Source organism: Cyanistes caeruleus, chromosome 2 (assembly GCF_971803275.1).
Source record: "Cyanistes caeruleus chromosome 2, bCyaCae1.hap1.1, whole genome shotgun sequence".
Taxonomy (NCBI): Eukaryota; Metazoa; Chordata; class Aves; order Passeriformes; family Paridae; genus Cyanistes; species Cyanistes caeruleus.
Genome location: NC_141702.1, coordinates 116,805,326 through 116,831,178, shown reverse-complemented (window position 1 = coordinate 116,831,178; position 25,853 = coordinate 116,805,326). Strand labels below are relative to the sequence as shown.

The 25,853-nt window shown below is 42.2% G+C and overlaps 1 protein-coding gene across 6 annotated transcripts in view; it reads left to right on the top strand.

The window, feature by feature from the left end:
* PLCB1 (phospholipase C beta 1) overlaps positions 1 to 25,853 on the top strand; it is a 378,787-nt gene that overhangs the window by 25,129 nt on the left and 327,805 nt on the right. Inside the window, exons 2-3 of one of the 6 annotated variants that reach the window (XM_086873611.1) lie at positions 17,925 to 18,099; positions 18,711 to 18,923. The exons of 4 other annotated variants lie outside the window; for them this stretch is intronic. In XM_086873611.1, the coding sequence (XP_086729737.1) occupies positions 17,989 to 18,099; positions 18,711 to 18,923 (324 nt within the window). In that variant the 5' untranslated portion in view covers positions 17,925 to 17,988. Of the gene's footprint in view, positions 1 to 17,924; positions 18,100 to 18,469; positions 18,924 to 25,853 lie in introns of those variants that run through there. One more of the 6 variants, XM_086873618.1, reaches the window with a different exon arrangement.

The window sequence follows — 25,853 nt, the reverse complement described above, 5'->3', positions numbered from 1 at the left end:
TCAGGAGCAAATAGTCATGAAGGATTCATTTCCTTTGTGGCACCAGCAGTGCCCAGCTCAGGCTGCAATGCGTTGCCAGCAGAAGATGGGAGAGGTGCTGTTCCTGTCTGTGGAAGGTGTTCTGGGCACTTGGGGTGACACCTGGGATGAACATTCCCTTCCCACGGCACTCAGGCTGGAGTGGTGTTTGATTTGCCAACAGCTGCAGACTCGAAACACCCTACGAGGAGCACCAGTCCAGCTGAAATTTAGCAAGAGAAAAAGTCTGAGAAAGATAAGCCTAAATAATTCCTGCTCTTAAGGTTTGCCACTCTGAGGCTGAACTTGTTGCTGCTGTTAACTATAGATACAAACCGAGGGGAGCAGGGAAATTTAGGAGGTGCTCAGGTTCCTTCCCAGCCCATTCCTCCTGACAGGACAGCAAACCAGGTGTGTGGGGGCGGGGGTGTGGAAGGTAAGGATGGGAGGAGAATTCCTGTGTCCTGTTCTTCCTTTACAGCACTCAGAATGCCTGAAATTCATGAGATGGTAAATTGCAGTGGCAGAGACAAGAGCCTTCTGTGACTGCTGTTTTTTACTAATGGTGTGAATGAGGGTCCTAGAGAACTCATGGGAAATAGTCCAGAGCTGAGGCAAAGTCAGGAAAATCTACCCCCAAAATTTCCTGCCAGTGATAGCTGCCCAAGAAGAGAAATTTAAGTTGGTAGAGGAAATATTGCTCCTGTGTGGCTCCCCAAGTGTTTATGGTCTTATTTTAGAAATGGACTCCCTCCTGGCAGCCAGAGCCCTAATTGTCTGCAATTATAAACACAATTTTCTGTGCATGATTGAGGCACCAGATTTGCTTGTGTTATCATGCAAGTGAAATAAAATCAGAGCTTCCAAGATTATGCATCCTTTCTTCCAGGATTATTTTTTTATTGGCCTTGATAGCCCAGAGAGCTTACTGCTGGAGACTTCTTCCCACAAACATTTGTGTTCTTGTTGTAAATTCATTCTGGTGTGTTTTGTCTTGTTTGCTGCTCTTCCACTAAGTTGTCAGAATTTTTAATATTAATAGCTACTTCCTTCAGAGCTGTCTCTCCATGTGACCATTGTGGAGATGATAATTCTTGACAAATAACGAGATGCAACAATAGCTGTATCAGGAAGGAAATCCTTTTGATAAGAGAGAGCTGGAGGTTTGACTACTAACCAGCAAATTATGAGGCTGAGTGTGTTTCTAGCTCAGTCTGGCCCTTTATTTCATCTTGGGCAATTTAATTCACTTCATTTCTTTTTGCGCCTTGCGAGTGTGGGGATAATGCCCAATCATGTGGTAACTTGTTAACTCCTAAAAAGTTCTCAAGCTGTGTTGTTGCATAGTATTGAAGTAGAACTTATATAATCAGAACAGCATTATTACTCCTATTATTAACTATTTTTGCACTTTGTCTAAACTGAATGAAAGCCAATTAAGTCTTGCTGCATGTGAGCCTTTCACAGTTCGTACTCATATAAAATGCATAATTCATATATTAAAGAAACAACTTTTATTACCATGCTAAGTGCAAGCAAAGATAGGGGAGAACAAAGATACATATTTTACAATCTATTAATTCTGGGCCATTTTAGAGAGAGCAAAATACTGAGTGGATTACTTAGGCTAATATCTGTTCTGCAGGCTGCTGAAGGTCATATATAATGGATGATGGACCTTTCTGTGTATGATATGCATTATGCATAGTTTTTGGACAAGTTGTAATCAAGTCTAGGAATTATGCCAATTCATTATTGGAGAAATTTATGGCATTTAGCACTTACGTAGCATTTTTACGTTTTTCAAGGGGGATTATAACTAATTAACCCTTGCATATCTGCAGAGTACAGTTGTCACAGGTGTGAAAATACAGTTACAGGAAGCTGTTTTTGAAGGTTAATACCAAAATCAGAATTAAACCTCAAGTTGTTTACCTTTTGTAATGTGATTCATTTTATAGGCCTTCCTTTATCTCCAAAAAGGTGTTCCCTAAATGATTGGAAGAGTTGAATCCAAGGATATTATACCTTATTGGAGGGCTTGACACCCTGGATATTAATATGAAGCTAGAGGTGAGCAAGTAAACTTTAAATGGAGATCACTGGGTCTTACACTGAGAACATCCTGCTTAGCAAGGACCCACAGCTCCCAGGAGAGTGGGGGTTTGTGTTTTTTAGATTTACCCCTTTTGATTGACTTGTGGACTCCAAACACATGAAACCATGAGCTGCAGGTGATAGTGGCAAGTTGGAGGCTGCACCACGTAACAGGAAAGAGGGATGAGGGAGGTAGAGAGAGTTCCTTGGCTAAAAAATTTGTTATGAGTCATTATTGCCTGTGCTTGCCAAAATCTTCTGACAGTTTTCTGCTTGCTAATTACCTATGACTCTTGGAATGCAACTCTTATAGAGCCAGTTTGTCTTCTCTTGTCTTTCTGGGGAAATAACAATTATGGATTTACTGAACTAACTTGTAGTGCTGTACTACCAAAGTGAGAAGGAACAGCTTTAGATGAGGATCCTTGATGCTTTATTGTTCTTGTGCCCAGCAGCCCTGCCTCTTTAAAGGAGTGCATAAAATGTTCTGAAAACCCTCTGGAGCTTCTTGCTTATCTCACTTCTCCAAAATGCCCTGCTGTAGGCTCAGGACTGACATGGGTGTAAAAGTCTGACTTTGTCCTCTTTGTGTGAGTTCACTGTGTGATTGCACTTGCCTGTGGGACTATATTCTTTGTTACCTTTTATTTCTACTTGTTTGTAAATGCTCATAAGTGTTGTATCATTTGTGACTGCTCTGATTCTTCTTTTCATCTGTGAAACTGTGTGAGCAAAGAGCTCTGAGAAGTCTCTCACAGTCTGTATTTTGCTTTTAAGTCAATGTATCTTTGGAAAATTGGGGCAGTGCAAACCAACTTTATTGGATTCTATTTTGCTGTTTTATTGAGACAGTCACTACTCCTCTCTGGGAGGACATTGGGTGAAAGGCTTTTCTTCATTAAATGCTATTCATTCTAGTCAGCATGGCTGTGGCTATTCCTCTTCCCATTCAAGTCTAATTCCTGTTTTCTTACAGATTAGATTTTAAACTAAATTGCATGGGCAAAATAAAGGAAGTTGTAATGAAAGCTAAAAGGCTCAGGTTTTGATGTGCATTTGAGGTCACTCTAACCCCAGGTGCTGATTTCAAGTTTGAACAATGAGAGCATGACAGGGTAATGTTACTGTGAAAGCATAATTCATCTGGCTATCTTTCACTTCCCCACACTATTAGGCCTATTAAGAATCTGAAACACTCTGAAGAGGCATTAGAAACTGTTGATGAGAGAAGTTCCCATCAAAGTCCATTAGCATAAGTGAGTGGTCAGAGTAGCTGGGTCTGACATATTTCATATTTTGCTGCAAAAGTAAGTTTGAATTTCTGAAGAGCTTTCAGGCTCAATCTTATTCAAGATGATCTCACATGGCACTTAGCATTCCCATTGCTTTTCAGGCACTTGTGTGAGGAGCAAGCATTCTGAGAACAAGGCAGGCATTCACTTCAGTAGATAAAAGGAAGAGGGGAGGAAGGAAAAGACCTGAAGCATGGCTGCAAGGGAAGACAGATTCCTGGATGATCAGCTGTGCATACAAAAGGACCTTAAAATGGCCAGTAGATTTTCTACTGAAAGGAAAGAAAAGCTCCCTTTCTGCTGTCAGAACTAGTAATAGCTCCTTGGGTATTGGAACACCACATGGATGCAGGAAACATCAGAACTTTGTGGTTTAATAAACCTGATATTACCCATGGTGATACTTAGCAGTTCAAAGCAGGAAAAGGAAAAATCTTTAGCTTTTTAAAGAAAATACAAATTAGAGTAGCCAATATCCTGCATTATTGCCTGCAATATACTTCACTTCAACCAATTTTGTTTATAAATGTCAGTGTCCACAAAAAATTACAAGAGTGTGGTGTGTGGCTGGGCTTCCCAAAAGGGCTCAGAGCACACTGGTTCCAAACTGATTTTCTGGAAGTGAGGTGGCCTGCAGTCAGAATTACCAGGAAACTTCTGAAGTAAAGGCTGGAAAAGTAGTGTTAAAAAAAAAAAAACATGAAAAACTTGTAGCAGTGAGGGAGAGACTAGAACTGGATTTGGCACTGCCAGAAGCTTTCCTGTGGTATCAAGACCTTCCCTCCCACCTGTCCCTGGCTGAGCATCCTTTGTGGTGAGCACCAGGAGTAGCTTCCAGCAAGGCAGGGCACTCTCATTTCAGGGTGTGGCCAGTAGGGATCTCCCCTGGTGGGATGTTTGCATGTTGGGATGTGTTCAAATTATGGATTGTGATGTTCTGGTGTATCACCAGTGAGAACACAGCCAGTGGAATGTGGAAATCAGAAGGATTTTAGAACACCATGCTTTAAAGCAGATTTAAGTTGAATTATAGCTGCTTGCTCTCATCTTTGAGGTGGGTAGGATGGTAAATCAGACACTGAATAGTTTTAGCTCAATTTCAAAGAGTAGCTCAGCATACAAAATGGAGCTAAATTTCTTCCATGCAATTTAGGCAGTTAAATACCTGGCTGTGTTTTCCTTTGAATATTTTAGCATTGAGTGTTCATGAAGTCACAGACCTTCCTAGGGGATCCTGAACTGACTGTCAGAGGTATTGGAAAATTCTTGGTCAAATCACAAGGCATATGCTGATGTAGTCCAGTGTTTGCTTGACCCCACTTAGCTGCACACAGGCAGATCATTATTTTGGGCTGTTTTACAGTGACTACAGCAGGTTTTGTGCTTATTTAAGCCATGCAGTATGAACAAATTCTAGAGGAAAATTCTCTTCAAATAACATATAAAAGGATTAGGAAATGTAATTTTTACTTTTGATGGAAGTTCAGAAGTATCTAACAAAAAATTCAACATTTTAACTGTATTTAAGCTGTTTATACTCTAAGCAAACTTAAGTGTTTACTTGTAATTATGTAGTAAAATTGTTTGCTAAAGGAGGAGAAAGGTTATATCACAGGTATATTAGAATGCACAGCTTATTCATGTCAGCAAAAACTTGTAAAATGGGGAATAAAACTCTAACCTTGATAGCTGACAGTAGAACAGGAATCTCTGTAATCAGGCTGACATTTCTTTTCCAGTTGGTCTTATCATTCTGATAAATGACATGAAACTGGAATGGTATCTTCTGTGGGTTAGCTGCTGACTGGAGTCTCAGTATTCCATATGAACATGGATCCTGGAGAGATAAACATCCTGTGTTTTTGAAGGGATGTCACAAAGATGACAAAAAGCAATATCAGCTACCAAATGTTCTTCTACACTAGGGTATTCATCAATGTAGATAATTTTTCTTTCTCCCTGTTAACATACAAGTTCATAGATTTAGGTTATCACAAAAATTGTCCCTTCAGTGATTATATATTATGAAATATAATATATTTGTTTGTGTTCTTCCAAGTGTAATAAATGAGTAAAAGATGGGGTTGAACTTGCCTTGGTCACTGTTTCCCCTTGCATCCAACAAAGGATGGATAGTCTCCTTCAGTGTTGCTCTGTTTCTTTGTACCAGTTTGTATCACTTAGTTGGTTCTTGGCTTACCCCTAAGTGGCAAATTAACGGTGAAAGATCTAATATATTACAGGAAGCAAACCTGTGGGAAATGCTCATCCTCTCACCTCTTGCTTTCTTTATGAAATTCTGAAGGCTGCACGTGCAGGCATTTCCCAGAGACACTTCTACCATAGCTCTTTGCTCTTGCCATCTCACAGTCCTGAAAGTTATGGAAGTTACTGTCTTCAAGTAGTTCCTCTTGCATAAGTTCTGTCTCTACAAGCACCATTTCTTGTATCTTTGAAAATACATGTGTCAGCAGTTTATCATGTGAAGCCACTTGGGGTAGAGCCTGATTAAACAGTTGGGAAATGTGCACTGTTAATGGAAACAAGCTCTGCTTATCCATCTTTTCTTTCTCACTTCACACTGCTTCTATGCAAGGCTTGTCTACTGTAAGTGCCTGTTGACTGACAAGGTATCCACAGCAGATTTGCATTGACTTGTGACTTTGACCTGAAATCTTCCTTAAGGACAAAGTGATTTATGAAAAACATCAAGACTGAACCTGGAGTAAAGCAAATGTAAGTCCAACCTAAAAATAATATATGTTAGAATTACCCTACTAAGACTTTGATGATTTGAGAATAAGCTTGATTGAAATGCAGGTACCATTGCTAGGAGACTGATTTCTGAAATAATCTAGTAATAATTCCTTTTGTATTTTAGGAGTATACTGTAATTAGTAAGGATCTTTTTCTTTTAACCTAATCTATTGTGCATGACAGTTATATTTGTAATACAATACTTGATGAATATTCATATGTGACTCCTCATAAAGTTCTCCTAAAATCGATACTAAAAGGCTGAAATTGTTTGAGAGGTGGCAATTACCGACTGCAAGGAAATTATTCTCCACTGAACATTGCAACAAGAATCACTGCCAAAATGCTGCTGATGGAAAGAGTATTAAATAGTGAGTGTAAATCACAAAGCTATTACGGTGGTTTATACAAAATAGTTCACTAATGGATCACAAACTGTGGCAGTTACATTTATAACGAGCAGGCTCTTGAATTTAGACAAATAATAGGGAGTTTTATTGCATGAGAGCTTGAAGATCACTATATTCCTTTATTACTGGGCTATTTAACAGTTACTAGTGAGCCTGTGAATTGTCTTCACTGGGTGAATGCTTCCTTGCCTTGGATATTTGACTATGTTGTTAAATCAGGCACATCTTTGAGACTGAACTCTTGGGGGTTGATGCAGCAGTGTCAGCTGGATGTATTTTCAGGAGTGCACCAGAGCTGTTTTTGGCCACAGCCAGCCAGAATGGTTTAGAGGGCTGGTGGGGTAGAGCTTCCAAAGGCAGCCTCTCCTTTACCTGTGGGCATCCAAGCAGTTTCTACTTGCTGTGGTGAGTTAAACTTGTACAGAAAAACATCAAGTTTTCTCTTGCTCACTGATGTGAGGATGGGCAGATGGTGTGGAGATACTAGTTTCCTTTAGAGCTTCTGGCAGCATTCCACATGCACTTTGTTTGGTACCCTCTCTTTGTTCCATGTGGGGTTTAGCTGTGTTAGAATGGTTGGCTTTTAAATTACAAATTTGAGGGGGAATTTGAGTGTATTTTGCAGACAGCCAGATTTTTATCCATAAAGCTGCTTATCTGACATACGAAACAAATTTTTGACTCAAATGTGCAATCCAGGTAAGGGAATCGGAGCTAATCAAGAATGAGCAGTAGTGCCATAGGAAATGAAATTGTTATATTGCATTTGTGGTCTTTGTGTCTGGGGAAATTCATTTGTATGCCATGGCACAGACAAAGCACCCCTGGTTTGCCCGTGTCAATCCTTGTTAGCTCTTGAGAGCCTTCATGGATTAAGTACTGCAGCAGAACAAATCCATGGAGTGCAGCATGGTCTCTATGCATGTAGCACACCCATTTCTGAAAGTCTGCCTTCAGGAAAGGCACAGAAATGTGTGTTTATTGCAAACAACTAAATACCCAAGAACAGGGAATTAGAAAGAAAACCTGTCCAAAGACATAAGGACAGCAACTCCATTATTTCCACAGTATCTTCACTAGATACAGTTCCCTCTGATAATGTCGTTATTTTTCATGCACAGCTGACCTTGCATCATTTGGCATTAAGGGACACATAATAGTCCTTTAAATATTAAATAGTATTTTCATATACAGAGACCTGTTGGTGGTATTATATATTATGCATAAGCAACCTTTCCTTTTTCATTTTCCACCTATAAAGATGTTTCCCCCTCTCGAATTTGAGATGACAGGTTTTTTTCTGAGTAGCTGTAGATATAAAATACCTAGCAGCAAGATGGCTTTTAACTCATTTTTATAGCACTGCAAGGCAGTATCTTTGTAATAGCCTTTTCTCAGACACAGAAATGCTGCCATTAGAGGAGGGCTGTGCCTGTCTCTCTCTTAGAAAGGATATTGTCTTTCACAGGGACTAAAACTCTTCATTACAGCTTTATATATTCAAGCAAAAATGAAGTCCTGTCTGTTTTGTAAGCTATGGGATGTTTTAAAGAAAAAAGTGATGCAGAAAAGCCTCTTGAAGTGAAACTGTTAGAAGCAGTATGGGCCAAATTCAAATAGCTGTTCCATGTGGTAGGTGCTACCCAAGCATGAATCCTCCACTTTTGCCAAAATGTCAAGTAACTCCAAATCCATTTTCCGGTTATCTTAACAGGCAGCCTCTCACTCAGACTTTAACTTGATTGGTGAGACAAGAATCTCACCAATTTATTTGGGAACACAGACAAAGCTTTGCAAATACAGCAGCTGTGCATTGCTAAGATGAAAACACAAGAGGTGCAGGTCACAGGGAAGATGGGGCTGTAGTGAAGGGTCAGTTGCTGCCTCCTGACAAACCAGGAGGGAGGGGATGAAGAACTGATGGGTTTTGTTTCATTTGGGAAGTGGTGGCTGGTGGTTTCCTGAGCTAACAGCTTCATAAGCTGCTTTGAGCTCTGATTTATCTACTGGTCTGTGCTGCAGTCTAGCTGGCTGGTTCTTTAATGGCAGAAATGAGTTTTAAGAGGTTGGCAAAAGCAGCTGTAATTGGGCTTGAGGATTTAAGTGTTGCAGTGAGGGAAATAAGTGTTCCTTCTGTTGGAAAGGGATAATGTTGCAAATAGCTTGATTTAGAAAATGAAGAAAAATTTCAGTGGGATGTCTAGGAGCAATACTTGTATGTTGCGCTGAAAACAATATTTTTAGTTAAATATAAGTAGGAGTGTGTACATGCATAGATGGCATATGTGTAACACTGATTTTATCCACATAAAGGGGGAAAAGCCTACCAATTCCTTTTTTCATACCTCAGAAAATTCCATACCCAATGTTCTTGTTAAATATCTAACGACACAGTGTGCTGAGAAAATACCATCCCAAAATGCTAATTCTTGCAAAAGATTTGTGCCTGAGAACAGCAGATTTCAAAAAAAGGTTCAGCCACCAGCAGTGTCTAGTTTTATTCAAAATGTGGTTTTTTCAAATGGAGGAATAAACTTTATTTGTCAGATAATGATACTGTTAACTTTGGTTAGGTGGTCTTAAAGTCCCTTCCAAGCCATTTTACGAATCACAAACACACAAAAGTAGCTGGGAGTACAGAATACACTGCCTTGTCAGAAACAAGCCATGGATCACACTGGAGACCTGCTGCCCAGGCCACTCAGTGTCTGCAAACCAGTGCTTCCTAAAGCTCCTCAAATTCAATGCCCACCCTCCCAGAGAGACAAAATCTGAGCAGGAGATGAGTGAGAAGTTGCTCAGGCTGGTGCAGCATTGAAGAACAGTGATCTGCCCACCCTGAGAGAATGGAAGATTTTAAAGCTCTTCCAGCTGAAGTCTGTGGAGATCCACTATATTCCAGAACAGTTAAGGAAGGGAATGAAGAAGATTGGCACCCCAGTGGCACATTGGAAGTCAGCTTTCCTACCAGTGAGTGACAGGATGTTGCAGCACTGCTGGTTTATCCTCCTGGGGGGCTCTGAGCAGCTTCTCTAGTCTTGGATCTTTGCAGTTTGGTTTGAACTTGCTAGGTGACTCCAAAGCTTTTCCATGCTCCCAAAATAAGTGGAATTATTCCCCTCTATTAATAATCTGGTATTAAAACACTTCTAGCAAAGTGAAATGTTCTTATGCCAAGTATTGGGGCATGGGGTGAGGTGTACAGGGACTTCTCCAGTGTAGGAAGGTGATGAAAAATAAGTAGGGGGGTCTTGGGTGCAGAGACTTCACCCACAGAAGAGACAAGGCCACAGAGCTGATCCTGGGGGCATGGAATCTGAAGATGGAGTTCCTCACCTTCAAACTTTATGTAAATGAAAGGCCTTTAAAAAAAAAAAAAATTAGAGGGAAACAATTTTTTTACCAGGGAAGCAAACTGGTCCCAAACCAATGCCTGTACCTCCACTGCCAAAACTCGGTATATTTTTCTACAATAAAGCTGACATTTTTTAGCAATACTCCGTGGTACGGTTGGATATTTGTTAGGTAATAGTCATGTCCATTTTTTAGGTGATTTTCACTGATGAACAGTGGTAGAGGAAGGCAAGGAGCTCTGACTCTGAAATGGCTGCTTGGCAGGCTGTAGAGCCTACCTTTGTGACAATACAGACATGTGGCAGCATTTTGCCTCTCCTGAAAAAATGGATTCTAATCATTAATGTGCATGTGAAAAGGCCTATGTTAATGGTCTCTCCTATGTCCCATTTCTGTCTGTGAAAATCACCCTTCCTGAACAGATCCTGAAAGGAAATTGGTACCTACAGCTCAGTGGAAATCAGTGAAGTGCCAAGGACGATCAGTGCTGTGTGTGATCAGGCACTGGGATTTGAAGCAGGACTGTATTGCATTGGCTTTGTAGTGAGGAGCTCCCATTATTGAATTTGTGGTGACTTTGTTAGGAATGCCAAGCTGAAGTCACATTGCTGTTTCCCTTCTATTTTAGGTGGCATTTCTGAGCTACTTTGCAAGGCAGCTATGCTTTAATTTAAACCTTTCAATAATAGCTCCTATTGTGCCAGTTCTGAGATGGCATCAACGACTAGGATTTTATTGACAGACTTGGTACCAGTATATATTAAACACTACTCATTGATTGATATTTATATAGTACTACTCACAGGATGCTTTTTCTTCACTGCTTTGTTGATTCTTGCTATTGTATCATATCTAAAACATCTATTTTTTTTATCAGTGTTGTGAGGTGTGTAGGAGAACAGAGAAACAGTACTTGATTAGGTTTCCTGGAAATCTGGACTTGGGTCTCAGCTTATCAAAGACTTCTTTTAAGATCATGTTCTCTTAGGGCAGTGATAATCCTTGCTCTGAGCACACTTCCTTTGTGTCACTGAGATGGTAACAAACAGTCCAAACTGCTAAAAATGTGTATGTGCAAAAGGAGGCTGAACTCCTGCTTGAATCCCTGGTGCACTACAAGTTTAGAAATCACTTTATCATATCCTCGGCACTGTAAAAGTAAATAACATCTATTATTCCTTGTTTTCTTAAATAAATAAAAAGATACTTTTTAGAACTGGTATCTAAGTTCAGATTAATTTTATAAGCAGACAACCTGCTGGTGAAATGATCTGAGATTTCACTGTGGTAACACTGGTGGGAGAATGTTAATTCAAATGAGCACCTGTGCTAAGTATTCCTTATGACTGCTGCAAATCTCATTGTGTAGAGAAATCAAGAGGTGTTTTTTATTGCAGCCTGTGACATTGACTCAACTTTGTTTTGCTTGTAGTTCTTTAGCTGCTGGCTGCTCTGAAACATGAGGTTTCCTTATAGTAATTGCTTTTCCTTATTTGAGGTTATATGTTGTGATCTTTTATGTGTTTACAAGACTACTGGGAAAATGGATGTTGAAACTTAAATTCATCATCAGCTGTTTCATCAAAACTGTTGCACAATGTCAGAAAAAAGATAATTACAAGATAATTTACTTGCTTTCAGAGCGCCTTTTTGAACTTGCACCAAAGCTCATGGAATGACTTCAACCAAAGTATGGTTGGGGCCTTTCAGTGTAACCTAATAGTCTTTTTCTTCTCACTTTTCCTGGAACAGGAGGACTTTTGGGTGTTGTGGAGGTGAATATCTGGTCCAAAATGTGAGTAAGTCAGCCAGCACTTTGGTGTGATCCTGCAGCGCTATGGAATAGGGACAGTGGCTGTTTCTCCTCCTCCTCCTCCTGGCTGTGTTTTGCTGATAAATGTCAAGATGTAGCCCATGGTGGCCTTACAAAAAGTATCATTCCTTCCCCATTTAACCTCCTCCCTTTCTCTGACAATGTCTCAATGCCTCCTGGTTGGGAGGTTGGTAAATGATGTTTCTGATTGCTCAGCAGGCATCCTGTTAGAGCAGATTGCCTCCCAGCCAGCCAAGAGCTGTAGTTAGTGCTTTTCCTTGCCACACAGCAACAGAACCATCAGCAGAGCCATTCCTGAACCTGCATTTTGAGCTTTGTAGCTCTCACCTAAAATCCTAAAAAACTGTTAGTTCCTGGTGAAGGGTTCTCTGTTTTTTGTCAAGAGAATGCACTACATGTTGGGAAATGCTTATTGTGGATATTGGTAAGAGCATAAGAGTTTGGATAGGCCATAATTGCTTTCAGCTTATTATTCAGCTTTATGATTATGGAGGACACTGTTGTGCTTAGACACTGGAAGTTGGGCTGGGACAGCTCACAGATTGGAGACTGAATCCTTTCTTCCATTTGATGTGTTATTAGTGACCAGAGCTTTATTCAGATTAGCAGTATTAAGAACTGAATTAGATTTAAACCAGCTTCTCTGGAATTTGTTGGTTGGTTTTTTTTTTTCCATTAAGAGTTTTAATTCACCCCAGGAGATGTGGCTCAAAGACCTACCTCACAAGAAAATTGCTCTAAGTTTTAGAAACATAGCTGAAAGCAAGTGTTTTCAGCTATGTAAATGGTGTTCTATTGCTTTCTGACTAATGTTTTGTCAGTTGTGGAATTTCACCCTTTACCAACTGCAGGTTCTGTAAAACAGCCAGAATGGGAATGAAAGTCTGATGATTCAGGGGAGAGTATTATAAGAATATTTCTGAAATGAGCTTAGAGAAAAGTGTTAGTGGGAAAAGCATAAAGTTTCAAATTACCTGCTTCAAGAGAAAGCATGGAATGAAAATCTTTTTGTATTAATTTAGGAGTATCATGAGATAAAACATGGGAATTCTAAAAATTCAATTGGGAGATTGGAAAATTAAAACCATGTCAAATTTCCCTTGCAAGAAATTCAACACAAATTTCTCCTGAACTTTTTAGCATCTGAAAGAGTTTTAAACATTTTTTCTCTGAATGCTTAATGGAAATGAAATATTCCTGATGGTGTACAGACCCTTAATTTTTAGAGTTCTTAAAGCAAGCCCTGATTATCTTCAAAATCCTGGGTGTATACATATGCTGAGCTCTTTTCCTCTAGGAATGAAATGGGCAAGAGCCATATAGAAGGACCTGAAAAATGAATTCATTTGAGTTTAAGGATTGGGCCAGATCAATGAACACTTTTTCAGACTCATAATATCCTATCTTTCTGAAGACAAACCATCCTGCCACCAGCTTTTACATATATATGTATACATGTATTTTAACTGCACTGAACTTGTAAGCTAGGCTTAAATGAGTTAGCTACCATGGGACATGACTCCACATGGTAATGGGAAATGCAGCTGAGAGCTGTTAGTTAAATACTGCACTGTCATAGCAATACATGCAAAAGCTTTTTGGGAATTACGGATGGGAATCCAGAGAAAGCGTGTGCTGACTCTCATGATGTGCATCTTGGGCATACACGTAATATAGAAGCATCTTTGTGCCTCTGAAAGACACCATGAGATTTCTGTAATTTTCAGGCAGTGCAAGAAAAGCACAAACCAGCATTCTTCTCTTTGCATGAAGCACAGAGGTCCCATTCATGCAGCAGCTACCTCATCCCAGAGCACATAATTTCTGCTCTACAAAAGGGCTGGGGATTTTCAAGTCAATTTTTGCTTTGCAGCCCGTTTAAAATCTTTGTCTTTTAGTTCACCTCACGGCTCAACCTTGATATAAATTAAAGCAGCTGAGAAAATCTGCTTTTTGAGATGGTTCTAATCTGCCTGTACAGCTGGGACAAAAGTTAAGAGCTGGAAGAGAACAAAAAAAGGCAAAGGTGCATACATTACACTGGGATAAACAAAAGCACAGCTTTGAAGTCAGTGGAACTTTGGCAGTTTACCCCACCTGTGATTTAACAAACCTGGTAGGCCATGAAATCTTTCATAATTAACTTCGACGTTCTTAAATGTGTTGTATGTTTTATGGACTGGTTTTAACAATCTGTAAAAAAAAAAAAGCATTATGCTGTAAATTTAACAGGGAAGCAGGAACAGATTATAGTACATAAAAGGTGAATTAACATTTCCTAGGGAATGCATTACTGACTTTTTAACTTGTCATTTTAACTGCTGCAAGAATGGCACTAGTTTTTGGGTTCTTCTGGTAATAGTTTGGGTTTTTTTAGCAGAAGTTAAGTAGGCAGGGAGGGTCAGGACTTGCAGGGGGACATGGAGAGGGCTCCATGGGATGGACCTCTCAAGGCAGGGCCCATCCCCAGTGAAAGAGCTGGGTAAGAGGTCTTAGTGGGTGAGGAATTCTTTTAGCAGCATCTTCTGTCCAAACCATCTGGGGTTCATTCTCCTTCACACACAGGGTGTTTTCTGGACTGTTTCTGGTGACAGGGAGTGCCACAGGTGCCAGCTGTGCATCAGGTTAAAATCCATTCCAAATAAAATATGGTCCCCGTGAGTATAGTGGTGACCCAGCCACTTCATTTACACTAAGACACTATTTCTGTCATAATTTCCATCATTGTGCATTAATCTTTATTCTCCCAGTATTTTAAAGCCATTTGTGATTCTGATGCGAGGGGAAGATGAAAATGATTTGAACAGGAAATGGACTCTTGTACAAGATTCCCCTCCCCTTCCAATTTCTGTGTAGCAGCTGCTGTTGCCAGGCTGTCTTTGTTGCTATGGTGGTGGTTTGTGTGCCAGAATTTTATATTCACTCTTCAAGAGTTACCTGACTGAGTGGCTGTGCCACAAAAGTTATCAGGCTCACTTGCAAAGATAAAGGCTGTATCTGACTGCTGTTCAGGATGTATGGCAGGTTAAACATAAACAGATTCCAGTGGCCTCTGGCCATGAGCTTATGGAAGAATTAGCAGGTGAATTCTCTCAGTAAATGAGTGACTTCTGCATTTGGAGGGTGTCATTTCTTAGCACACAAGGCAGCTTTACCACACCTTGTGGCACTTCGCATTGGTCAGGTGTGAGATTTGCTGTCTGCGTGATGTGAAAAAACTATCAGAAGGACTGAGCTTTAATCAAAGAGAGTCACATGTTCTATATCTCTTTTCTAGAGAGTTGTTCCATAGAACCTAATGATCCTGCTCCCACTGATAATTAGAGTATAATATGACCCAATTTAAAATGCTGTTAGGATGATATACTTCTGGTGAAGCTGAGTTTAATCCCAAATCCTGTAAACACTTAGGTTTTACTCTGAGTTTGTTCAGTGCATCATTACAGTGAAGCTTTTGCAAGGCGGAGGCCCCTGCTTCTCTTCAAAATCTAGAATTGTATCAATAAGCTCAGGATAACATGTGAAATAGCGATTCAATATATGTTTCTCTGAACCCAAATTTAAAATAGTAACTTTAGGTTTTAGTGCATTTCTCATATATCACTTCACATACAGTCTTGCTGTGTCTTCATTTGACCTGACTTTGGTCAAAGCCATCTGTTATTTAAATCAGTTATTGCTCCCTTCCTGATTTGTTTACACATATTTCCAGATGTGTATCTAAAACCTTGTGTATTCAGTTATTCCCCTGGAAATGAAATATTGATACCTAAGCCCCTTATAAAAAAAGAATGCTTTATGGGTTTATTGCATTCAAACAACTTGTGTTACCTATGCAAGGCAATCATTTTACTGTCTAGGCTGAGTTTTTTGAACCTAGAGAAATGAAAATAGCCTGAAATAGTTCTTGCAGCAACGTGAGACCAGCAGGTATTTTCAAATATCACACAAATACATCTGATTTGTATGATTTGGAATAACCACTTGAATAAGCCTATTGCTGAGTAGGGTTTTTTCTAACACTACATCTTCCCTTTACTCTTGGAACGGAAAGGGGCTGAGTGAAGAAGAAATAGAAGATAAGTGTTTAGATGTTTAACTAAGGCTTTGGAGGAAGAGGTCTGGCTCTTCTTTTCCGAGGCCTTGTCCAATCATTTAATGACAAGATCTTTGTACTCTTCCTGGGTGTAACAATTCTGCTGAGTGCAGCTGATTTTCAGGTCACTGATCCCAAGCTGTGGAAAAGGAACTAGATTAAGACATGAATTTGTTTGCAATATGTACTAGGTACCAAGAAATGTGCTCCTTGCTGGAGCAGATGCCAGTTAAGCAATAGCAGGAACACATGAGCCAGCTATCTGGGTTGAAACTAAAATTCCCACTCATTTCACAGAGCCCAGGATTTCAGCACAGGCTGAATTGTAAGCACTTCCCAGAGCTGTTGTTTAAAAGGCTCAGGCATAACACCATTTCCTTTTGTACTGCTTCTTCCTTTTGATGGAAAATCCATTAGATACTTGCTATAGAAAAGGCATGTTTCTCTTTAGACAAATGTTATCAAATTAAAGTACTCAAGTCTAAAAAAACCGCGAAATTGCTCCAGACAAAACTTCATATCTGTAATGACAGGCACCAGTATCAGAGCCTATCCTAATCCATAGGCCCACTTCTTCCATGTTCAGATGGCTGCTGGGAGCCTATGGCATCATCATGAATCCTGAGGTATCATAAATTGTGATTTGTTTTTCCCAACAAAGACTGTAAATGAGGCCAGGCCAAGTGCAAGTAGATTGTGGATTTGTGGAGAAAACTGCCACAGAAGTGCCACCATCCTTGGCAGGTTTAGATCTTCCCAAGATCTGACTTCAGTAAACTACTGGGAATGCAAGAGCTTAGGGATCATGAGTAAGTACTGTAGCATCAGTACTCTCTGCTCTTCTTTTCTGGGGGATTTTATTAGTATTTTCATTCTTTTATATGCTATATGGAATGAGATGAAAAGGCAGTTGTGAAAATGGCCCTGAAAATCTCTCCCTTTTCCCCCATCTGTGGAGCAACCCTATACATCAGTGCAGCCAAACATAGAGTTGGTTATTGTTTCTTTAAGTCATGGCAAATGGCTGGGAATTACAGCACAGCAGGGAGAGAGAGCAGGCTCTCATCCTGACTGAAGAGACACCCACGTTTGCATGGAAGGTTAATAAGAACAAAAAATAGATCAAATGGGTTAATTGGCCTTGAAATGCGTATGCTGCGTGCATGGGCTATCGTAAAGGAGCGCATTCACCTCCCACTAAAGGCAATCAAAAGTTTTTCATAAAAGGGGAAGAATCTGGAAAAGGCCCAGAGGAAAAGCTTTAGCAACTCTTTATAGTAAGAGCAAATCAGCAGTCCAATTTTGTAGCTTTTTAATTTAAAAAAAATAGAACCAACATCTCCACACTCAGATTGAAGAAAAAATAGTTAGTTTGGAGGAATGGTATTTTGAAATAGTACTAAGTTAAAAATACATACAAAGGCATTTTTTCTGTCATTTGCTTTGTCTGTAGCAGAAGTTTGGCCTGTTGCCCCTAAATCCCAAGTGTGAGTTGGAAATCCCTACAGAAATTAGAAATCTCATGTGTCGTGTCATCTGATGCTTTATCTCTGTGACTGCACAGGGGCTCCAACAGAGAGGAGGTCATTGGTGGAGCACATATAACTTTGTTCTTCAAAAACATTTCCTTAAAACCTCTGCATTTAGAATTTTGCTGGGTGAGAGGATGTTTTGTCATCTTTATGCCTTTTGAGTTGAGTATACCTAAAACTGAATTACGGTCACATGCCTTTGTTCTGAGGAAGCCTCTTCATCTTATGAGATCAAAAAGCTGTGGTAAAGCAATTTCTGTGTATTTAAAGCATGAAGCTTTGGGAATTGTTTGTACCACTCTTTCAATTAAAAGTTGTTCCTCTTTTGGCATCACTGTGCAGGCTCAGCGCTGTCCCTCTGCTTTTGCCCTGCTCCCTCAAAACTGAAAGACGAGAAGTTTCGCTCAACCTAAGGGAGAAACTTGTGTGTTGAAGGTGGCAGAGCACTGGAACTGCTGCCTAGGGAGGCTCTGGGATCTCTCTCTGGAGCCATCCCAAACCCACCTGGACGTGTTCTTGTGTCCCCTGCTCCAGATGCCCGTGCCTCGGCCGGGTGTAGGGACTGGATGATGTCCAGAGCTGCCTTCCAACACCAGCCATGTGTGACCCGGCGTTCAGCCCCTTTGCAGCCCGCGGGAGCGCTCCTGGCCGCATCTCTCAGCAGGACGAGACTCACTCGCTCACCCTCGCTCCCTTGCCGGGCATTTCGGTGCGGTACCGGAGCCCCACACGTGCTTGGGATCTCCCATTCCCAGCGTCTCCCTGCCGTCCTCCTGCCCCGCGGAGGAGCCGCGGCGGCTGGCCGGCACTTGGCTCTGCGGAAGGCAGGCGCCGCTGGCCGGGAGGGTGGCGGTGGCCGGGAGGGTGGCGGTGGCCGGGAGGGTGGCGGTGGCCGGGAGGGTGGCGGTGGCCGGGAAGGTGGCGGTGGCCGGGAAGGTGGCGGTGGCCGGGAAGGTGGCGGTGGCCGGGAAGGTGGCGGTGGCCGGGAAGGTGGCGGTGGCCGGGAAGGTGGCGGTGGCCGGGAGGTGGCGCCGCGGCGCCGCTGGCGCTGCCCTGGGCGCGGGGGAACCTCGGGGGCCGAGCCTGGCGGGGCGGGAGGAGGAGCGGCGAGGAGGGGAGGGAGGGAGCGGAGCGGGCAGCGCCGCGGCTCCGTGCCCTGCGTGCGTGCGTGTGTGTGAGAGGAGCGGGCGGGCCGGCGCTATATAGAGGATGTGCCGCCGCATGGCTCGCCCCGGCCGCTGCCGCGCCAGCTCCCTGGGCCAGCGCCAGTGAAGCCTCTCGCCCTCGCCGCCCGGGCGGCCGCCTCCCTGCCCGCTCCAGGCGCCTGTGCCGGCCTCTCTCGCGGGTTTCCGGCTCCCCGGCGTCCCTCCTGCAGCGGCCGCTTCCCGCGGCTCCTCCGCGCCGGGGCAGAGCGGGCGCGTCCATGCGGTGCAGATGGCCGGGGCACAGCCAGGGGTGCACGCTCTGCAGCTCAAGCCCGTCTGCGTCTCCGAAACCCTCAAGAAAGGCGTCAAATTCGTCAAGTGGGACGATGTGAGTACCCCCCCCCCCGGGTGGCTTCCCCCGGCAGGGACGCGGCGGGGTTCGGGATCGATGGGGTGGGAGGGCTCCGGGCCCTGCCCCGCTCGGTGCGGGGCGGCGACAGAGGTGTCCCCGCCGTGTGCCGCCCGAGCCGAGCGGCGTGTGGAACCGGCGGCTGAATGCCGGGCAAACTTTCTCCGAGGGCTCTCCTGTCTAATTGCGCTTGGCCGCTGCGAGCTGTGTGGAGCTGGCTCCTTTCGCGAGCCTCTGCCTCTCCCGTGTTTCAGTGTGCGTGTTGCCATCTCTGTCCTCGTAACATAGTTGTTTGAACCTGTTCTCTCGCTCCATCTCCCGTCTCCTCCTCCCAGCCTCTCCTTCTGGCTCCTGCTCCTCTCGCTGTATCTCTCGTTCTGGTGGAGTTGTCAAGCTTTGGATGTGTTCTCCATGGGCTTGCAGTTTGGTACCCTAGGTCGCTCTTACTTCCTCCGCAGAAGGCACTCTTCTTTCTTGGCTCATTAGGGCACGGGCTCAACTTCACTTTTGCTTTCTCCTTGCTGCTTCCCAAGCCTTTATGTTTGTATGGCCTCAGGTAGGACAGGAGTGCGATTTCCACTTCACCTTTTGTAGAGCAGCTGTTCGGCAGCTGGGATTTCTTTCTGGGCATGCTGGCTGTAGCCGGGGCAGTTTTGGAGGAAAGGGGAGCTAAAAAGTTGCCTTGTTCAAAGCCTGCAGGGAAGAAAAGCGGGATGAGTCCTCTGCTAGCTTTTGCTCCAGTAGTACAACACTGGGGGTTTGTGTCTCGCTTGTGCATGGAGGAGCAGGTGCCCCAGAAAGTCTGTGAGTGGTGTCTGGAGGTACAGAGGCATTCCCAGACTCGAGCTGTGGTAGAGAAATAGTTGGGAAAGAAGGTGTAGGCAGTCTGAATTGTTGAGAATGAGTTCTTTTCAGACCTCTTTTATTTTTGCTGTGCTAAAGATTTCCGTGGCAACAGCTGGAGGGACAGCAGCAAGGGAGAAGGAGCAGCTTGTGTGTAAGCGCTGTTCTTGGTTTATGTCTCGCTCTTTTGCCATTGCTTTCAGCCTGTCCAGCAGCCAAATGTGTGAGCCTGACCTCTGTAAACCTGTGATAAACACTCTCAAGGGGAGAGAGAACATCAGAAACCAAGCAACTTGTGGTGTGAAGTTTTATTTACAGTAATAAGCTAACACATTTTTAAAAGGCTCAGCAATCTGACCTTGTCCACAGCACCAAACAGTGGCTTGATACAGGTTCTTCATGTTCAGGAACTAGGCTTGAATGACTTGCTGGAGAAAATGTTTTCTTTCGGTTGACATTTTCCTTAGGATAGGAAAAGGCAGCCTTGTCATTGCAGTTATTGTTTTATTTTTGGTAAGCTACCAAGGAATTTCCGTGTGTATATGCAGAGGTCAAGTTCACGATGATTTGAGTCTCTAGACTGAAAGTCCAAGGCATCAGGCAACAGTTTAGATTATTAGAATGCTATTTCCCAAACAGTAATGGTATAGATGGAATTAAAAGATGAAGAGGTGTTCTCCACGCACAGTGGATGTTCACTGGATAACCTGTCTGTTGTGGGCTAGTTGAAAAAAAAGATTTAAATTTGTAAACCTAAAGGCTGCAGTAACAAAACATGGCTAAATTCTGGAGAAAGACCCATGTTTTGGGTTAAAGGTGTTACTCAGCAGTACACAAGTGTTACCTGGAAAGAGTGATTGAATCGAGTCCTGTTGTGTTTAGTAAGTGCTTTTATTGGCAGCCTTGTGAAAGTTGATGCCTATTTAGCCATGCTGTGATGAAGAATTCTAGCATTAACTCATTGGTGACCGTGCACTGTGTGTACATCTGTGGATTTCCCACCCCTCAACCCTCCTGTCTTGCCTGTAGTGTTCTCAGCAGTGGAATCCCTATAAAATTCAGCGTTTCAAGGGAAGGGAGTCTCTTCTGCCACTCTGGCTGTATGAAGGCATTCAAACAAATGCATGTTCAGTGGCTTTGGAAAGTGTTTGCCATTGAGTAGCCATTAACCACTTTGGAGTCTTAGTTTTCTATAAAATTAATCTGCTGGAGGGTTTTTTAAAAGGATGCTGATGAATGTGAGTCTGTGGTCTCTCAGGTAAACCGGCTTGCACAAAGTCACTAGTAAAACAATAGGCTCTAATAAGAAGTAATAAACTACAACATGTAACTGTAAAACACGATTGACCACAATGAGCACTTTGGTTCTGCTGTGCCACCAGGGCTCTTCAGAACAGCCAGGCTCACACACTGATGTTTGTTGTGCACAGTTTCTTTTCACAGTGTGGGAGTGGGAGCTCAGTTCTTGCACATCACCTGTGTGCTGGGGCAGCCTCTGTCCTCTCCTTGTTGTTCCCATCCCTGCTGTTTTGGGTTGCAGTTTAAAGATGATCCTACTGACTTTCCTTTGTATTTTGTGAAGCAGAAGTGGTTGTTGTGAATTCTTATGACTAGTACCAAGTTGCAGCCCAAGGCTAAGTTTTTCTAGCTGAGCTTCAAACCACTGAGTATTTCAAAGTGAGAATGCTGGAAGCATTTAAACCAGAGCATGAGAGGTGTTTCAGGAATTTTGTGTTGTGTAGAGTAAGGTTTGTTACAGAAAGTGTTTGCCAGCTTTGAGAAGGACACTGTGGTAAGGTGTGCAGACCAGTCTGACAAAAGCTGTGGTGATACAGACTTGAAAACCATTCCATGTATGGCCTGCCCTTCCTGAGCCTCTCGTAGCTCTGTGTCTGATCAGTAACTGAGGTGCTGATAGCAGATGTGGTGCTGACAATTCACATGAGCCCCGCTCTGAGGAGGAGCACCCAAATCTGCTACGTGTCTCCCAGGAGCCTCAGCCAGCACCTGCTGCCCCTGTGCTGTGGGGATGATCCAGCTGCAAGGAGAAATGCTGTGCCTGAGCTTGGTGAGGTGGGGAGGAGGTCACATCAGCCACTCCAGATCACAGGCAGGTGGAAGGCTTGGAATTGCGTTTCCTCTGCAGACCATCTTCAGTTTGTAAACTGAAAAAATATTAGGATAAGTTAAAGAAGTTCTGGCTTTGCAAGACAAGTCACTGTTTCGTGCCTTGGGATTGGATGTAATACTGTTCAAACCATCCAGTGCCTAATACACTGTTCACAAACTCCATTTGAGATCAGGGTGTAAAGCACTGAAGTCAAACAGATCATCACTGTCCTGTAACTCTGCTTTTCCTCACACTGTTGCTGTTGTGTTCTGTAACAATATTGCAGGTCAGAAAGCAAAGTTTAGAATGCTCTGTTGCTCTTGGAGTGTAGCTCTGGATTCACAAGGCACTGAGCAGAAATAGCTGCTCTTATTAGCTGTGGAAGATAAATGTGGCTGGTTGCTTCTGTCTTTTTTGTGGCTGCATCCATGTGTGTGCCTGGTTCAGACAGCAGCTGGCTGAGCACTTGCTTCCTCAAGTTGTTTCTCGAGTTGAGCCTTTGTAGCTGCTTCTCCCTGACTGCTGGGAGAGACTTTGAGTCTCCTGACTGCTGCTCTGGCTTTAAACAGCTTTGTTCTTGTATTCCTAGAGAGAAGTGAGGGAGGGGGAAGGCTTGGGAAGAACTGGCTTGATCCCCTCTGCTGTGGTGATACCCAGGTTACAGCAGCTTTTCCTCATGAGAGGTTAAAGTGGTTTGATAAATAAATGTAATTAAGTTAACAGGGCAAATTTTTTTGGTAAGGGGTTAACCTTAATGTAGCCGAATGTGTTGCTAGGCTGAGAAAGGTAAGGAAACTTGAATATAAAGAGCAATTTCTCCCAGGAATTATCAGTCTTGAGGGCTGAAATCTGCCCTGGCTGACTTCTTTTCTTGTTTTTGTCTGGCCTGTAGTGGGAACAAGATAGGCATAACTGAGACTTTAAGTAGCTCAACAGCCAGAGCACAGCTGAGCTGATATTTTCTGAGAGCTGTAATTGGCACACTGTAGCAACTTAATATGATGGTGTATGTTCAAAAATAGGTTTGTTTTCATTTCTTGCTTAAAGGCTTATCTTCCCTAGTGATAATATGTACTTTGCATAAAGATTTTGACTGATCTCTCTGTGGCTCACACTATTTACTTTCACTTTTAAGTTAACTATATTGCTAAGGTGAATTCTACCTAAATTGAGGGCCAGGATTCAAATTTTCGAGCCATATCTTTTTTTTCCTAAGCATTGCATTACTGCAGCAAACCTGCCAGGTAGCATTGCTTAGTGACTACAGAACTTCCAAGGTGAGCAGCAAAATAGAACCCAGGTCTTTTAAGTTTTTTTTTTAATGCCTTTCTCTTAGAGCACTTTGTGCTTAATAAAGCATTTTTGAACTCAGAGTGAATGCTTTAGAAATTTTCAGTCTTCTTTATCTGTTGAGAATGTTTTAAAGAAGATTATCAAGAGTATCCCCTTTAACCTTACAAGTAAACATAACATCAGAGCATCTTTATTATGGATAAGCTGAGATAAAACAAATAAACAACTTGGAATTTTTCAGAAGTTATTTTAAGTAACTTTTTTTTCCCCCCTGCCTTTTTTTGTTTGTTTTTAAACTGTGCACAAGCCTGCCACTCCAGTACATTAGCGAGGACATGAAAAATGAGCAACCATTGTTCTGTGTGTATAAAACTAAAACAATAAGCTGAAGAGTTTATTTTTTTGTGAGCACTTTCAGTCTGGAGCGAAGAGGTCAAATCGGACATTTCAGAGTTTTTGTTGTTTCTTCTTTGTTGCTGATCTTTATGTAGTAAACAAATGTCAGCTCTGGGCTATTTAAAAGTATTTTATCTAAATGAGTGTAAGTTGTGGTTTTTGGTATTTTGCAACACAGGAGAATGAGTTTACAATTTTTAGGAGTTAATATTTAGTAAATGGGAAAGCCTGAACTTGTTTAACTCAGTTGGAAAGCTCTTTATAACTTAAGTGTGGTGGGAAAATAAGATTTGGATCTGCTGAAGATTGGTTAGATGCCTGCCTGGGAAGATCTGATGTTCAAGTCATAGATAACATCTCTGTCAGTGGAGTCTTGGAGCCCTTTGGAGTATTGGTAGATAGATGGGAAAATGAAAACCAGAAAACAACTTGTAAAATGAATGAGCATTCTTTGGGAAAGCGAAGTTAACTGAGTTTGGGCTGTGCACTGTGTGCTTTCTTCAGTGTTTGTTTACTCAGCACTGTTTTGGTTTTTTTGACAAAACCTGGAGTGCAATAGTTAACACACAATTAACTATTGCAGTTCTTGATCTGTTATAGATTGCTTCATATGCACTTAATAATTTATTTTCATGAGGCCCATTAAGTGACAAAATGTTTCCAGTTGTACTTTTGCAGCTGCAAAGAAAGACCAGCATTAAAAATCTCCTAACTTTTAATCTGTGACTAGATACCTTGGACCTAATTTTGCCTGTGGTGCCATACTGTTGGATGTTCAGGATGCCTCCACAGTGATTTTGGATGAGTTTGAGCTCTGCATCTCTGAAATTTAGAAAATGAAATGTGGAAATATAATTCCAGTGTTCTCTCAAAATCAGAATGAAGCAGTTTTGCTGATGAGCAGACTGGTTTAAGTTATATTCTTAGCATCACCAAAGAGTTCCCTGGCCATGGTAAAAATCTTCCTGATTGGCATTTCACTGCCTTTGTTCCAAAGTTCTCCCTTTTTTCTGTCTTTCTTGACTGTTTAGCTTGCAGCATTTAAGGACTGGTGCAAACAAATGCAGTAGGATGATCATTAGCTTGAGTGTGAGGATATCCTGACAAATGGGTTGGGGTAGGACAGACTTCTGAGAAATCCCACTCAAGGAAAATCTTTGAAACTTGCAGTCTTTGATCAGCAGAACGATGATTTCTGTCTTGTGGTGCCATCACTAAAGTTTCTCTGGGGTTTAACAAGCCTCATAGTGAAGGATATCTTCTTGCATGTCCTCATTGAACAAGTGGAATTTCATTTTACAGTTCTGTGAGATCAATTCCAGTTTTGATTTTTTTTTTTTTTGTCCTTCCAGCACTGGTTTCACCTTCCCCAACACTTTCCTCTTGCAGCCTGTTAATTTGTGGTAGACTTGGTTCTCTGCCCTCAGTAAAGCATCTTTACCCTTCCAGATTATTTCAGGGGTGGGAACTTTATCCCTTTCACTTGTAGTTCAGCTGTGAGCCTGAAGAAATTCATAGTTCTGATTGTCTGGATAATCCTGTTTAGTTACAGACTGAGCACATTCAGTGTATTATGGAATTGACAGCTAATGTGTCTGCTGGCCCTGTGGAAATGGGAGTTCTGCTATCCCTTCTCCTTTGCTCCTTCTCTGCTTCCCACAGGCCTGGAATCCACCTGGTTTGTGGGGTGGCAAGAGAGCCTTTTTAGGGACTGTCCCTGCATCTTAGACCTTGGCTCAACTGGATTTTAGGCCCTTTGGCCAAAGTGAAAGAAATGTTCAAGCACGTTTTGCCTCTGCCAGAAAGAGTCCATATTTCTTGGCTTTGTATTTCAAAGCAGTTTGGCAGAAATTTTCCAGAAGATTCAAACGAGTGAAATAATGATGTGGTAAAGTTTTCAGGTTGTATTTGGTGATGTTCAATGTCTCTGAAAATCTGAGGCAAATCCAGGAAAGCAGAGTCAGCCTTAATAAGGCAGTGTCATGAGCTCCATCTCTTCGAAGAACTGAGAACAGAGGCTGCTCTGCTTTTCTTTTGAAAATCTGTTGATGGGAATTTTGACTGTAGAAGTTTCTAAGAAACATCATCATTATCAATATGTGATTTATTAAAACAAAAGCTCTTCTGACTCGTGATCATGGAGTGAAAGATTCCATCTTGTGCACAGCCAGGTCATGGTGGTGCTTTGATATATATGGTCAGAAAGGAGCTAAACCAAAGTTTTCACCCTTTTCACTGATTGTGTGATGATCTTTACTGGTCAGCAG